The sequence below is a fragment of the Emys orbicularis genome, chromosome 3, assembly GCF_028017835.1.
Source record: "Emys orbicularis isolate rEmyOrb1 chromosome 3, rEmyOrb1.hap1, whole genome shotgun sequence".
Taxonomy (NCBI): domain Eukaryota; kingdom Metazoa; phylum Chordata; order Testudines; family Emydidae; genus Emys; species Emys orbicularis.
In genome coordinates, this window is record NC_088685.1 from 121,583,325 (window position 1) to 121,597,691 (window position 14,367).

Here is a 14,367-nt window from a genome sequence, read left to right on the forward strand (position 1 = left end):
GACCAGATCTAGCATTTCAACCCCCCTTTTTGAATGTAGAGCTCAGTACTTCAGCTCAGAACACACGGTTCGCACGGTTAAATGAAATCTCTGCTACCGAGGCCACCCCGAGGTTGCTCTTTTTTACATAGACTCGGGGTTAAGTACCAACCAGTTCTCAGATTGCTTGCAAATGAAAGAGAAATACCCCTAACTTTCTTAAAGAACACTGCAAATGTGGATGTTTTGAAATAGACTAACTTCAGCTATGAGCTGAGATCACGCCCTTTAAATAGTGTGTCCAAACATTTCTTACGTTCAGTTTTATGTAAAAACTTTTGTAAGAGTTTTTGTGCTTCCCTGCTGATGTTTATATGGGCCTTCTCAGCAAGGGAGAGTGATTGAGCCTCACAGTAACAGCACTAAACGTGCTCAGGTCATCCCTCCCCCCATCTGTGCACACTCCTGCCTGCTTGCCACTTCTGCAGCAGCATTGAGGTAAGGCCATAAAGAGGCTAAGCTCTATCCCCAGGTCTGCAAAGTGGCCCCAAGGAATGAAAAACATTCTGAAGAGACTGGCAACTGAAAAAAAGGGGCTCCTGCCTCCTAGGTTATCCCCCAACTGGGGTTCCATGCAGGGCCTGGGGAGGGAGGAATAGGTTTTTCCCAAACCTCCAGGTTTCAGTTGCTCCCTAGCCTCATGATAGGTGCTTGGGGAGTGAAGAAAGAGGGTTCACCTGGGCACCCCCAGTCCCTGTCGCTTACCTGCTCCATACAGGGGTCTTGAGAAAAGGGGATACTTTCAGTGTTCCAAACTTGTACACAACGTTACCACTGGGCCAACGGGGCCTATACCCAGGGGCCCCAGCCAGTTGGGGGGCCCCAGAAAAATGGGTGCCTGCCCCGCCCACCCAACAGTCCTGCTGGCGAGCAGGGCAAGCTCCTGCGCCCTGACCCCATTTCCCCGGCAGGAGTTTGTGGGGGGCGGAGGGGACTGCAGGCAGAAGGAGTGGGGAGGGGCCCCCACTTTCTCTGGCCCAGGGCCCCACACAAGCTTAATCCGCCTCTGCTGTTCTGATTCTGTGTTCCCAGTGCATTCCTCGGAAGGCTTGGGGAAGAGCATGAATATGAACTCCCCTCCAGAACAGTAAATGGGAAAGATGTCATCATGCTTAGTGCATGAGACAGGAAGAGCAACTATCAACAAAACAGTGAAACTGACAGTACACAAAGTGCTGTCAGTTCCACAAAGTAAATAAAAATATAGAATTTATTCCTAATCTAGTTCAATCACAGTATCCTTAGGGATTACTTGTAGCAATAGTAGGTTAAAACAGAACAAACAAAGGTGAATATAAGTGTGGCTTTTTGAGCTATTGGTGTCACTTTATAATAGCCCAAATGACTTTCCTCCAAAGTGGAAAGAAAACAGTATGCTAAGGTGTCATAAAATCATAGACATTAGAGATGGAAAAGACCTGGTTCGTCATCTAGTTCAGCCCCCTGCAAATGCAGAATTGTTCCCTACAGTGTATATTCTAATGCCTTTTGTAGTCTATTTGTAAATGAGTAAAGGAATGGGATTTCCATCACTTCCATTAAAGGATAAATACCCCTCAAGGTTAGGGTGTTTTCCATTACATTTAGCCTAACTTTTTTCAATTTCTTCTTGTTATTCCTAGTTATAATCACTTGCATTCCCTTTAACCAGTGCCTTCCTTGGTGATCACACCCTTAAGGCGATGTATGGCTCATTGGATTTCTTCAGCAGTATAGTATACAGCTGATTAGTTAAGTTCTCACCAGTAGATGTCACTCCATGTGTAAAAACTGTTTTTTTTAAAAACCTCAGCAATTAATTTTAATGTTGCCTTGCAAAAATAAAGAGTTTGGGGGGCATGTAGGGAAGAGATTGGTAATATATTTTCGAATAACTACTACTTAAACAATAGTGAAACAACGCAGAAGGAAGCATAAGATTTTTGACTTTATTCCAACAACCAACAGATGATGCTATGACCTTAAGCATATATAAATATGTTTAGCAGCTGCTGTGTAACATATTTATAAGTGTTTAGTGACTTGGAGGTTAATCAAAATGAGTTTGGTGATCTCCGCTCAGTTCTTAATGGACTCTACTTCATATTATAGCACTGATGCAGCACAGTTTGTCACAGTCAGCAGTCTTTACTCAAAGGGAGACCCACTGTCAAGTGAGAATTAGAGGCTGAAGTAATACCTACTTTTTACCCCCTACCAGAAACTGTCCATTCCAGGCCATCATAGAGCAGTACTGTTGGTGAGCTGTGTATTGGACACTGCACCTGACCTCAGTATAAAACAGTCTTTACTCAGATAAAGTTTTAGCTATCGGGGTCTCTAAATTGTTCCGTATGTAATATAGTTCAGTATTGGTCAGTACATTGATAGGAGACCACCAAAGAACACGTAAGTTCTACAAAACTGGTGCTCGGTGATTCTCTGTTTCCTTACCGAATCAATGCGCTAGGATAGAACTGGATTACAGTGAAAACTGAAGTTCTTCTCTGAATAGTGTCCCTGTGGATGCTCCACTTGAGGTGCACATGTGCCCCTGTACCTTTGATTGCAGATTTTTGGTAGCAGTGCCTCTCTTGTCAATAAGCAATCCCTATTAGTGACAGGCACTCCCACTGCATTCATTGCTTGGGAGACTCTCATGTTCTCATGCTTTTCTTTTAAGGGAGGATCCCATAAAAACAGGGAAATTAAGTATAGACTATTAATGAAGGAGCAAACTTTAAACCCAGTTTTAGGCACAGGGTACAGAGAACCCCCATGTCTGTCAGTGCCCCAATCACTACCACAGAGAGCTTCCAAGGAGAAAATGACACTGAAACCCCAGTCTCCAACACTCTCCTTGACTGAGGTACAGATAACCAAGCCACCAGTGCCAAGCGCTTTCTATTCCAAGTGTAAGGAAGGGGTTAAGAGGAGCAAAACAACAGAGAGTTCCTCATCAAAGATGATCTGGTCACCAGCGGTCTCAGGCTCCGAGACAAGTACTAGTGAGACTCTGAGTACAGTGGGTACCATGAAGCACGTTAAGATTTCAGCTGCATCCCATACTTCAGTGGTAAAGGGCTCAGTACTGAAGACTGCTACTGCAAGGGATCAGCTTCAGTGGAATCCTTGATCCCCTCGATACCAACATCCGCACCTCACATAATGGCCTCTGCAACACCATCAGTGTCAGTTCTGAGTTCTGTTGTGCTTCTGCTACTGCAGGAATTCTGGTACTCGAAACACCTTATGGTACTGAATGAGTCTGAGTCTCCACTCCTTGTAGCCTCTGGATGCCTCTCAGTCCCGAGATTGGCTGGGTCACTGACTGCTCATGTTTCTAGGAGACCTACCTCTTCTCCACCGTTGACGATCCAATAGGAGGGGTTGTCACCTTTAATACAATATGTGGAGGAGCATACTGACTCAGATTCTGAACTTTCTCTTCAAGGATCCCCAGTTTGTTCCAGGAGATGTTATTCCCTGTTGCAAATACAACAGAGGCAGGGCACCAGTCCCCTGCCTTCCAACACTTGGGATGCCCAGCATTAGTTTTCCCCCTGTGCCTTATGGTCTGCCTTATTGGGATACATGGGCAATGTACTGCCAGCAGTTTTGAGGGACCTCAACTCAGTCCCAGAGGAAACCACAAGACCCCATTCCCCAGGACCATCCATCCCTCCTCCCCATTCTGTACCAGAGGACACCTTTGAGGAGCAAGAGGCAAGGGCAGACAAGAAGGTTTTTATTTTCTCATCCACCACCAAACTCTCTGGTCATGGATGCAGTCAATGAAAAGGGGCACGTAGCATAACCAAAAGGCCACCCCTTATAATAAGGGGCTATATGGGGCTGGGGCTCTTTTGTCATGAGAGCTGTTTGTCAGCAACACTTCAGTTCAGGATAGCTAACCACCAGATGCTGTTGTCAAAATATGACTACATGAACTATGAAAAGTTAATGCTTTTATTGACCATTTACCACAGGAACTTCAAGAACAGTTAAGCACATTTTAAAGGAGGGTCAGTTTTTGGCAAAAATTTCACTTCAGGCTTCATTCAATGTGGCAGACACTGGAACCAGGTCTATTTCCACGGCAGTCGTGATGAGGCAAGCTTCCTGAATTCAGTTGTCCAGGTTTCTGCAGAAGGTGCAATCAACTGTGGAAGATTTACCTTTTGATGTCCAGAAACTTTTAGCAGATTCCACGGACGAGTCACTTCTTACCCTAAAGGATTCTCGGACAACATTTAGGTCTTTAGGGATATACACATCTGTAAATAAAAGGAAGTTTAGCAGCTGTCAGTCAACCTAAAGATCCTGCCCTGCTCAATTTTCCATCAGAACCAGCAGCTAAGAGGTCAAGGTTTTCAAAGAAAAAGCCTGCAACTATCATGACTTCTTTATCCCAGTCTTCAACATTGTTTAAATGCCAGTTTTGATGGTTTTGTTGAGAGTCCAGACCACCCAATGACCAGGTGTCATCAGCCACATGACACAACCCCCTTCCTCAAATTGGACATTCCCTCTCTCTATTTCATCAAGCGTGGGAGGTTATAACACTGGACAAATGAGTATTGGAAGCCATTACTTTGGGTTATATTATCCAATTTACTTCCACCCCACCCTTCCAATCCTCTTCCCCATCCCGTGTCCGGGACCCCTCTCACAAGCAATTGCTGACACAGGAGATCTCATCACTCCTAAGTCTAGGAGCCATAGAGTCCGTTCCACTTCAACACAGGTGGGAAAGGTTCTATTCAAGATATTTTCTGATACTCAAGAAAAACGGGGGTTGGAGGCCAATACTAGATCTCAGACAATTGAATAAGGATTCCAGACATCTGAAATTCAGGGTAGTCTCCCTAGTAGCTATAATTCCCTCCCCGGAATCAAGGGACTGGTTTGCGACCCTCATCCTCAAAGATACCTTCTTCCATGTAGCGATCCATCCTTCCCACAAAAGAGTTGTTCTTTTCACTTTCAGTCACAATCATTACCAGTATCGGGTCCTACCCTTTAGCCTGTCATCGGCCCCAAGGGTGTTCTCAAAATCATGGAGGTCATCGATGCCTACTGCCATTGTCTAGGATTAATTGTCTTTCCCTACTCCAATGATTGGCTTTTCATGGGTCAGTCATATCAGGAGGTGTGATCGGCAATTCAAACAACTTATCTATTCTGAAGTCTAGGCCTGCATATAAATCTTGATAAATCAATCTTGACCCCCTGTACAACAAATTGTCTTGATTCTGGAGTCGATAGGGGGCAGAGCTTATCTCCCTCTCCACGGGTTCCTTGTGCTAAAGAACCTTATACAAAGATTGCAGCTCAGCCGACAAGTTCCAGCAAGGATATGTCTGAAACTGCTGGAACACATGGCATCTTGCATTTTTGTAACACAAAACACCAGGTTGTATGTTCGATGTCTCTGGGGTAGCTTAGGACTGTTTATGTACCCAACAAACGCAGTGTCAACAAGCAGGTATCTGTACCCAGTCAGGTCCTACAGTCATCTGGTGGATGAATCCATTCAAAGTTTTGTGCAAAAATCCTGCTCAACCAGAATCCTGTACAGTCATATTAATATTGGACACTTCCATCATGGCATGCAAAGCACATTTGGGTTCTCACACAGTCCAAGGTAAATGGGCACAACATTTGCACATCAGTCTGTTGGAATTCGAATTAAGGACAGTCAGAAATGCTTGCCTCCACTTTCTTACCCTACTCAAAAACAAGTCCATCAAGATCATGACAGACAACATAGTGTGTAGAGAAGGAACTGAAGGTGGTTTGCCTGCACAGTGCTGTATAGCCTTGGTATGAGGCATGAGGATGTGTAGGGCGCATGTACAGGCACAATGGGCACTGCTACCAAAAATCTCTGATCAAAGGCACAGGGGAGCATGTGCACCTAAAGTGGAGCACCCTCAGGGACACAAGAGCTCCAGTTATTGCTCAAGGGAAGTAACCTCTCTTTCTGCCATTTATTGTCATTGTGGTCATTCAGGATTCCGAGGCACTTTTTCAAAGATTGGGTAGTTTTTCGGATGTCCTGGCCAAAGATAGCCATCTCATTATGTTTACCTAATTCCCACCTGCAGTTTCAACTGGAAATAGTTTTGCATTTCCTGTTGTATAGTGTTATTGTGCACTGCTTAGCAAGTGTCATGTTTGATCACTGTGGCAGGTGATGTGATCCCATTATATAGTTTGTGTGTCAATTTAAGACACCCCCCCCCCCAGTCCTACAACCAGATCTTTACAGATGGATCCTTACACCTCCCTGGAGCCCCATAGTTAATAAAACAATTTGGCATGAAGGATGCTATTAAGAAGATATGGTATTGTTGTAGTACTGTTATAATATTATTGAACCAAGAGCATTTTCTGTTTGCTTGCTAGGTGGAGATCTGCATTGTTTCTTTAAAAGCAAATGGCAGACATGAGAGAGACTTGGCTTCTGAAGCTTATTTCCTGTCTCTCCTTCCCATCCCACCCCTTGAAAGAACCTTTCAGAACATATGTTTTGTGTATTATGCCATAGAAAAAGACATGCAGGCTTTCCCCATTTTGTTAGTATTTGTAGCCCTTAATGATAAGGATCTCATTTATTCAAAGTAAAAAGCTTTTTTCCACCAGATATACTTGTGATATATAACAGTTTTTAGCCAAAACTTTGAGAAGTGCTTTCTTTTGAAAGGTTACAATATTTACATAAGAAAAGCTCGATTGTAACACTGAACTCTTTTAAAGTTGTTGCCAAATGGTCCTACTCTTTATTTCCCTTTATAATTTTCCCTTGGAGATTTGCCCCACTATGCATTTTTTTAAAAATTCCCTCCACAACTCATCACCTGCTTCAGCAGAGAAATGACATTGTATGGCAGTTGTCTCCTTCATATCAAAAGAAATCCTTTGCCTCTTCGCAGGAGTGACAGAGCAAAGGACAAAACTGATTTTTAAAAAACGCTTTATTTAGACAATACATTCTCTACTCCTTTAAAGAAATTCACGACGTATTTGGAAAAATTAAGCCGAATGGTGCTTTAATACTCTGTACCCCACTCCCAAAGGAAAAGATCAAGTCCTGTCAAAGATCTTGGAAATCTAACATTATTTTGCAAACAAATTAAAAAATACTGAAGCTAGTCAAGTCATTCAGAAGTTGTAGGTTTGGTTTTATGTTTTATGTTTTGGGATTGGTTTGTTTGTTCCGTTTTTCTTTTTCTTTATATATATATATATATATATATATATATATATATATATATATATATATATATATAACATAATGCTGAAAAAAGCATTTGTACCAAACCTGCAATCTGCCACCAAAAAATGCCATTTTATGTACTTGTAAGGTAGTTAAAGGTTCTCTCTGTTAGAAGGGGTCACTAAAGGTGGGTTTGTAACTTTTTTATTTTGTGTTTTTAAAAGCACAAAATAAAATTTACGAGACGTTTAATGGAGAAACTCTTAGATTTGAGGTTTGTATTTTCACACACATGATATGCATACACAAGTATACTTGTGCATGTGTTTTTATATGTGTATATATATGTATGATGAATATCAATATGTGTGCGCAGATATAAGTATACCAATGTATGGTACATAATTACATTAGAGATGTAAGGAATAAAGGGGCTATTTTTTGAGTGGAATGGGCATTGTGTTTACTATAAAGAACTGCAAAACCAATAGTTTACACAACTAAGCAAATTCCTTTTGTTCATGAAAATTTGCTAGCCCAGGCACAAAATCTTCTGTCTAGCCTTTACTAGATTGATGATAATTTTTAAAAAAGTAATGATATTTTACTTGTTCTTCAAAAAAAATTACTGGTCCCTGGTGAGAGGAGGAGTATCATTTGGCAAGGCTTCATTCAGAACACCTTCTTGTGCAAACTAAGATCCCAGTCATGCAAACGTATATACATGAGGGTAACTTTTAAGCAAATGAGTAATTCCATTGAGATTTCTTTTGTCAGTAAAGAACATACATACCTGTTTGCAGGATTGCAGACTGGTGTATGTTTTGTGCCCAGTGCTGTAATCAAGTCCATAATCAGGTTCTTTACCTTAATTCTTTTGGTGTCATCTACTGAAGGACTGATTCCATAACCCTGTGAACAAAGTCAGGACTGACAAGAGAAAAATCTGCTGTGGTGCAGAATCTTGGTTTTGGGGGGAAGAAGCAGCAGCAACAATATATGACATTCACATGGTTTGATTTGAAAATTCCATTGAAGCTACTTTTGGCCATTAATGGTTCTCAAAGAGCCCAGGATGTGTAGATACGTTTTCATATACAACTAATGTTCACTCTCCACCAGAGGGATTTGAAATCTTATTGCAAACAAGACACCTTTGATAAGAGCAAATAAGTGAATTTCCTAAAAATGACCCCCACTCACCCAGGGGTAGTTTGGTTTGGTTTGGTTTGTGTGGCTTTTGTGACAGACAAAGGAGCTTTAATATAGGATCAAAAGAACTTTATTTTTTAAACAGAACTTGCCCCAGTTGCTTTTCTTATGCCAATTTCAAATTCTCCTTTCTCCCTCCTCCGAGTCCATCACTCTGTTCCCTTGGAACAGATAATAATCTATACCTCCTTGTGTGATGTTATGTTGTATCAGTTCAAATTAATAAGTGTGTACATTTCTGGAGGTTTGCGTTCGATCTAATTCTGTCTCAGATTATACAGTAACTAATTCAACACTAATAGCCCCCCAAAGCAGGTAAAAAACTAATTGCCTGCCTCTTCCTTAGCTACCTGTGAATGCTAAGAGGTGAATGCTGTGACGAACCATAACACACCCCGCAGTGAGATAGATACGTAATGAGAGCCTGTGCGTGTGCTTTCTCTTCACATAGGCAAGGCAGCTTTCCTGGCATGAATCAGAGTGGTATTATGGGATCCAGTTCTCCCTACACGCAGCCGATGAACAACAGCTCTGGCCTGATGAACCCACAAGCTCCTCCTTACAGCATGGCACCTAACATGGTGAACAGTTCAACAGGTAATGGTGGGTAACGTTTCAGGAGTGACCTTCCTCCATGAATCTCTTTGAAGGTACAAGCCCTCGAATGATGGCAGAGGGATTCTCCTTTATACAGTTTACCAGCTAAGTGCATGTTATTAACTCTATACTGAGTTGAGGTGCTCAGATTTTTTGGTGAAATACTTGATATATTTCTGCTACAGTCAAATCCTCTCACATAGCGTGTACATGAATGTGATGACTTTGAAAAGTTATTGCAGCATATTTGAAGTTGGGTCCAAACTTGGCCTACCTTTTGGGCGTGTGGTGACAGAGAGAGACTCCTACATTTTCAAAAGTGACTAATTTTGGGTGCCTTACTCTTTGAGATCCCAACTTGAGACACTGAAAATGGGCCTGATTTTTAGAAAGCGCTAAGCATCTGTCTTCTGAAAATCAGGCCACTTCAAGGTGCTATAAGTTGGGCACCCACAATAACTAGTCACTTTTGAAAATGTGTACCATATACATTGTATTTGCAAAGTCAGTATATCTATATAGTTCTTCTTTCCTTTGCTTGTTGACATTTACTATATGAAACAATTGGATTCAGTCATAACTGGAAAAAAGTGCCAAATGCAAACAAGATATATTTGAAATACCTGCTAAAATTGTGTTACAGGTTGTGCCTTGCACTATGGGAGTTTAAGATTATTATTAGTACTGCTATTTGTTGCACTGTATGTGGCTTCCATGCCCCGTAGCACCTGTGAAAGGGAGACAAATTAATGTAATTCTCTGTTGATAATATGCTTCTATGTTGCATGTTAAAGTGTACAATATTGAGAGGCTCCCCACCCCATCTGAAATGTTAACAGCTAAATTCCTGCAAGATCACATCTGAGCAAGAGTTTATTCTTATGATTCTCCAAGCCATTAGGGAGTTTGGGATAGGATTTCAATGACCCTAAGGCAGTGATACCCAGACTGAAGCGCCCGAGCCACAGGTGGCTCTTTAATGTGCCTCCCGCAGTTCTTTGCAGCACCCGATATTAAAACACTGTGTGATTTAATTAACCAATCTAAGTTATTTAACCACTCAGTATCTTTTACCATGTTATTAACCAATTGTAGTTGATAAAATAATAATGCTTGGTCAGTCATTTTGCTGTGAGAATAATATACATTTTTATATCATATATTATTTCATAGTAAATGAAACAGTGAATTCACATTCTTTTGGGTAATGTTAATTGCTAATTTGGCTCCTGAACCACTGAGGTCTGAGTATCCCAGCCCTAACGCATAACGTCAGAATGCTTGAGCCCAAACCTTTGAGTCTCTATCAATGCACTTGCTATTTATAGTTATTCTTCTTGAAAAAGCTTTGGTTTTTGTGGGGTTACTAGAAAGGTGTTACAAAGGTCAGGCAAGTTGATGGGATTCCTCTCTTCAGCTGGTACAGTACCTGACTTACCTTTTGTTGCTTAAGCAGTACAGCATGTCAAGTACAAGATGAACTGTATCTTACCAAGAGCCTAGGGTTTTATATCTTTCTCCCAACTCTACCCTCCCTGTTTCTTTCCTCCTTCCTTCTCATCCTTTCTAATTTTTTTCCTCTTCAACTATCAGTCCTCTTTTGCTTTCAGATAGAAAATGGACAGTGACATCATAGTACCTCATAATGTCCAGGGTGTTGTTTTTTTCCCCCTTGACCATAATTAAACAGATGTATTCCCAGCTAACTTATTTTTCAAGTGACCATGGTATGTTTTCTGTTAGTGGAAGAAAAAAATGGAATCAGAAAGAGATTTTAAAAAATAAAATAAAATTGCTTTTCCTTAACATTGGCTAGGCAGCCGTTTATTTGTCCAGGCAGCACACTTACATTCTGGACGAAAAGGGAAAAGCTATTGAACAGGCCATTAGTTAATGCCTTGCATTTCCCCCACCACAGCTGTCCCAGGTAATATTGTATTTGGGTTGTGTAGTTATGTGTTTTGTCTGGCTTGCTGAAATAAAATTACTTCTGAGCATTGAAACTACACTATAAATTCTGGCTTGCCATTAGCAGCAGTAATTTTTCCTCCTTTTTCTTTGGCCCCCAGAGCTGCAAAAATAACCAACAACAAACAGATGGCAGAGTTCCCTGCCTAAGAAGATTTATGTATTCCTAAGGAATAACCAGTTTAAAGGAAGATTCACAGAGGGGTTTTTTTGTTCAGATAATTCAGCCATTCATTATTTCATACAGTGGAAATCTGTTCAATGCAAGGCCATTTATCCTAGCAGTCTTTTGTATGGGCTAGTCATATTCTTTTTATTGTGTTATGCATTCTGAAATATTGGATTTTTAATAATTTAAACATTTATCAGAGGTTTTTTTCCTCTTGTGCATTTGTGAGGTTTTTCTTTTGTTCCAGTCTTATTAATTGGGAGGTTACCCAATGGGAAGTGAAATATGAGATGTGTGCACACACACCATATGTGTATTGTGCTGTACTGCTTCTTGAAGTAGGACTACAAGAGAGCATATGCACTGTATCAGACCAGGGTGAAAAGAAAAGAGGAGCCTAATTTGAGAATATTCTGGTGGTGAGCAAAGGGAATTCTCCATTTCTCCCATGTCCTGAAACATCCCCATCCCCAGTCCACCCACATCAAGCAAGTAAGAGGTTGAACTTCCAAAATAAGAACTGCTTTAACTGCAGTAGTTATGATAACTTTGTTTTGGGTAGAGGAGAGACGTTGGGGTTGCCAGAATGCTCTGTTCTTGCTGAAGTGCAGCATTTGAGGAGGTAAAGAGCATACAGATGAAGACTGTTATATGACTGAAAATGGGATTTACTGTGCCATTGACACCAACTTTGCTGAGTGGCACTTCAGCCATTATTCTGCTAAGTTAAGACAACATGGCAGTTAAAATATGTTTTAGGTAGTATACAGGGCCAAAAAAAACCCCTCTTGTGTAGTGACAAATTGTTACAAGCTTCAGTGAGCAAGTAATTATTTAAATGGAGCCAGCAGGAATATGAATGTGACAACTATTCCTTCAGCTATAATGCCAGGGGGAAAAAACAGTAAGCACGAGGGGATTTTTTTAAAAAACACAAGCATATCTTAAGAATTTACTCCATACAAGAGAGAGGGATTTTGTGCTGATGTTATTAGGGATTATTTCTACAGTGGTTTTATTCAAAATAGAGTTGCATTGTTGCTCAATATGACCTAATATTTGTTTTTGCAGATTGGATTTTTATTATTAATATTTATTATTCCCAGTCCGCCCTGTTTTTTTCTTTGGTATTTTAAATTAAACAGATGCCACAAGTTCCACAGAAGATAGCTTTGTAATTCTACATCTTGTTACTTACGCAGTCACCGTGTATAAAGCAGAGCACATTCACAATTTCTGCTGACACAGAGTAATTTAGGAACATAGGAGTTGCCAGGCTGGATCAAACCAGTGGTCTGTCTAGTACAGTGTCCTCTCTATGACAGTACCAGATGCTTCAGAAGAAAGTGCTAGGATCCCTTGACAATTATGAAACAAACTGCCATAGAGGAAGTTTTTCCTTTTCCCTTCCCCCCATCAGCTTTTATCCTGAAACACACGGGTTTATATCTCTTAGATATATATTATCTTATTTAGAGTTAAATTGACCCAATAGTTTGCTTTTTAAAAAAAAAAGAATAACACAAATTTTTCACAAAGCTTAAACCCAATAAAAAATATTTTCATGAGGTGGTTTTAAAATTCTAATGGAAATTGATTATTTGAACAATCAGTCCCATGGAGCCCTTGAATCTCAAATGTTTCAGCACTGTGCTTGTGCATGAGAATCAGAAAGTGACATTGAGGCCATTCTACCCTACTGGGCCTGTAGTTACTGTGCCATAACTATGCCAGTATAGCCCCATAGTGTAGACGCAGCTTACTGTGACAGAATGGGTTTTTCCATCTCTGTAGGAATACCTCCTCCCTGAGTGTCAGTAGCTAGGTTGATGTCTTTCATCAACCTGGCTGTGTCTACATTGGGGGTTAGGTTAACATACAATGATCACAGGTGTGGATTTTTCACACCCCAAGTGCCATAGCTATGTCAACCTACATTTTAAGTGTAGACCATGCCTGATTTCCTTTGCACTTCCACAGAAGATGCATAGAACATTGAGCAGAACTTCATCTCTCTCGTATTGCAAGGGACAGCCCTCATTACAGACCCAAGTTTTCTGTCCCACACAGACCTGGCATTTTCTTTCTTTTATTATTGATTTTAAATTATTTACCTCAGAAATTCCAAATTATGAAAATAAGATCCTGGAAAACGGTGTTTGTGCTAAAGAAATTGAAGGGACACTGTCAAGTTAAAAATCATACATATTTTTGTAATTGGCCAGGTGCTTGATACGGATAACAATTACGTTATTAAAAATTAGAAATTTTTTAGAAAATGAATATATTTTTCACTATGTTGCTATTTAGTTACATTTCCATTTTTCTGATCTCTTACAATGAAAATGCACCTCATATTTCTCATCAGTAACTCCTCTGGCTGATAAAGCAGCATTGCCAATGGGCTTCCCAGTCTCACTTTTCTATAGGGATGAGGGATAAATCCCCATTCTTCCACAGGAGAAAAAAAGGGGCCTATTGTAAGGTTACAATTGGTGATCAGATTTAGAAAAGTTGTGGCCAAATGCTCACCAGCCTATCAAATGATTTTCCCTATGCTGACTAGATTTTTCTGAGGATTTTGGACACTTCTTTTGATTTTTAACCCTGCTCCAGAGTCACTTAAAAAGCTTCACTGAGGTCATCATCTCCTGCTATGTGATACACCCTTCAACCCAGCCCCTGTATATGCACATTGAAACTACTGCAGCTACTACAGTTCTCAGGGGACTATATGATTTGTAGAATTAGTAACAGTGTATGGATCTGTTCACCTCTAGGCCCATATTGATAGTGACTGTCATTCTGTAACTTGTATGACTCGATGTCTTGCTAGTTCTTAGTGGACAGATATCCACATCACAAAGTCATAGTTCGCAGTCTCATCAGAGATTGAATGGTCACAAAGATTAGGGCCCAAACTCCTGCAAAGACTTCTGCTTAACTTTACTTACATGAGTAGTTTAATTGAAGTTGATGGGGCTGCTCATATGCACAGGTCTTTGCGCTATCAGGACCTAGGTTATCCTTTCACCTATAGAGTGAGGTCTCCTCAGGCAAGGGTTTGAGGCACATTGGCAGTGCTGCTGTCCATGCTGTACCTCTTCTGTGGATGTGAAAAGTACTTGAGATTTCAATGCTGTCAATCTGACATGAGCACTAAATTCACTTTTGTGTGTGT

General features: G+C 40.7%; 1 protein-coding gene across 3 annotated transcripts in view; it reads left to right on the plus strand.

Annotated features, from left to right (window-relative positions):
• ARID1B (AT-rich interaction domain 1B) overlaps positions 1-14,367 on the plus strand; it is a 412,174-nt gene that overhangs the window by 348,295 nt on the left and 49,512 nt on the right. For all 3 annotated transcript variants that reach the window (XM_065400299.1, XM_065400297.1, XM_065400298.1), the window contains one exon: positions 8,904-9,049. In XM_065400299.1, coding sequence (XP_065256371.1) covers positions 8,904-9,049 — 146 coding nt within the window. The remainder of the gene's footprint in view (positions 1-8,903; positions 9,050-14,367) is intronic.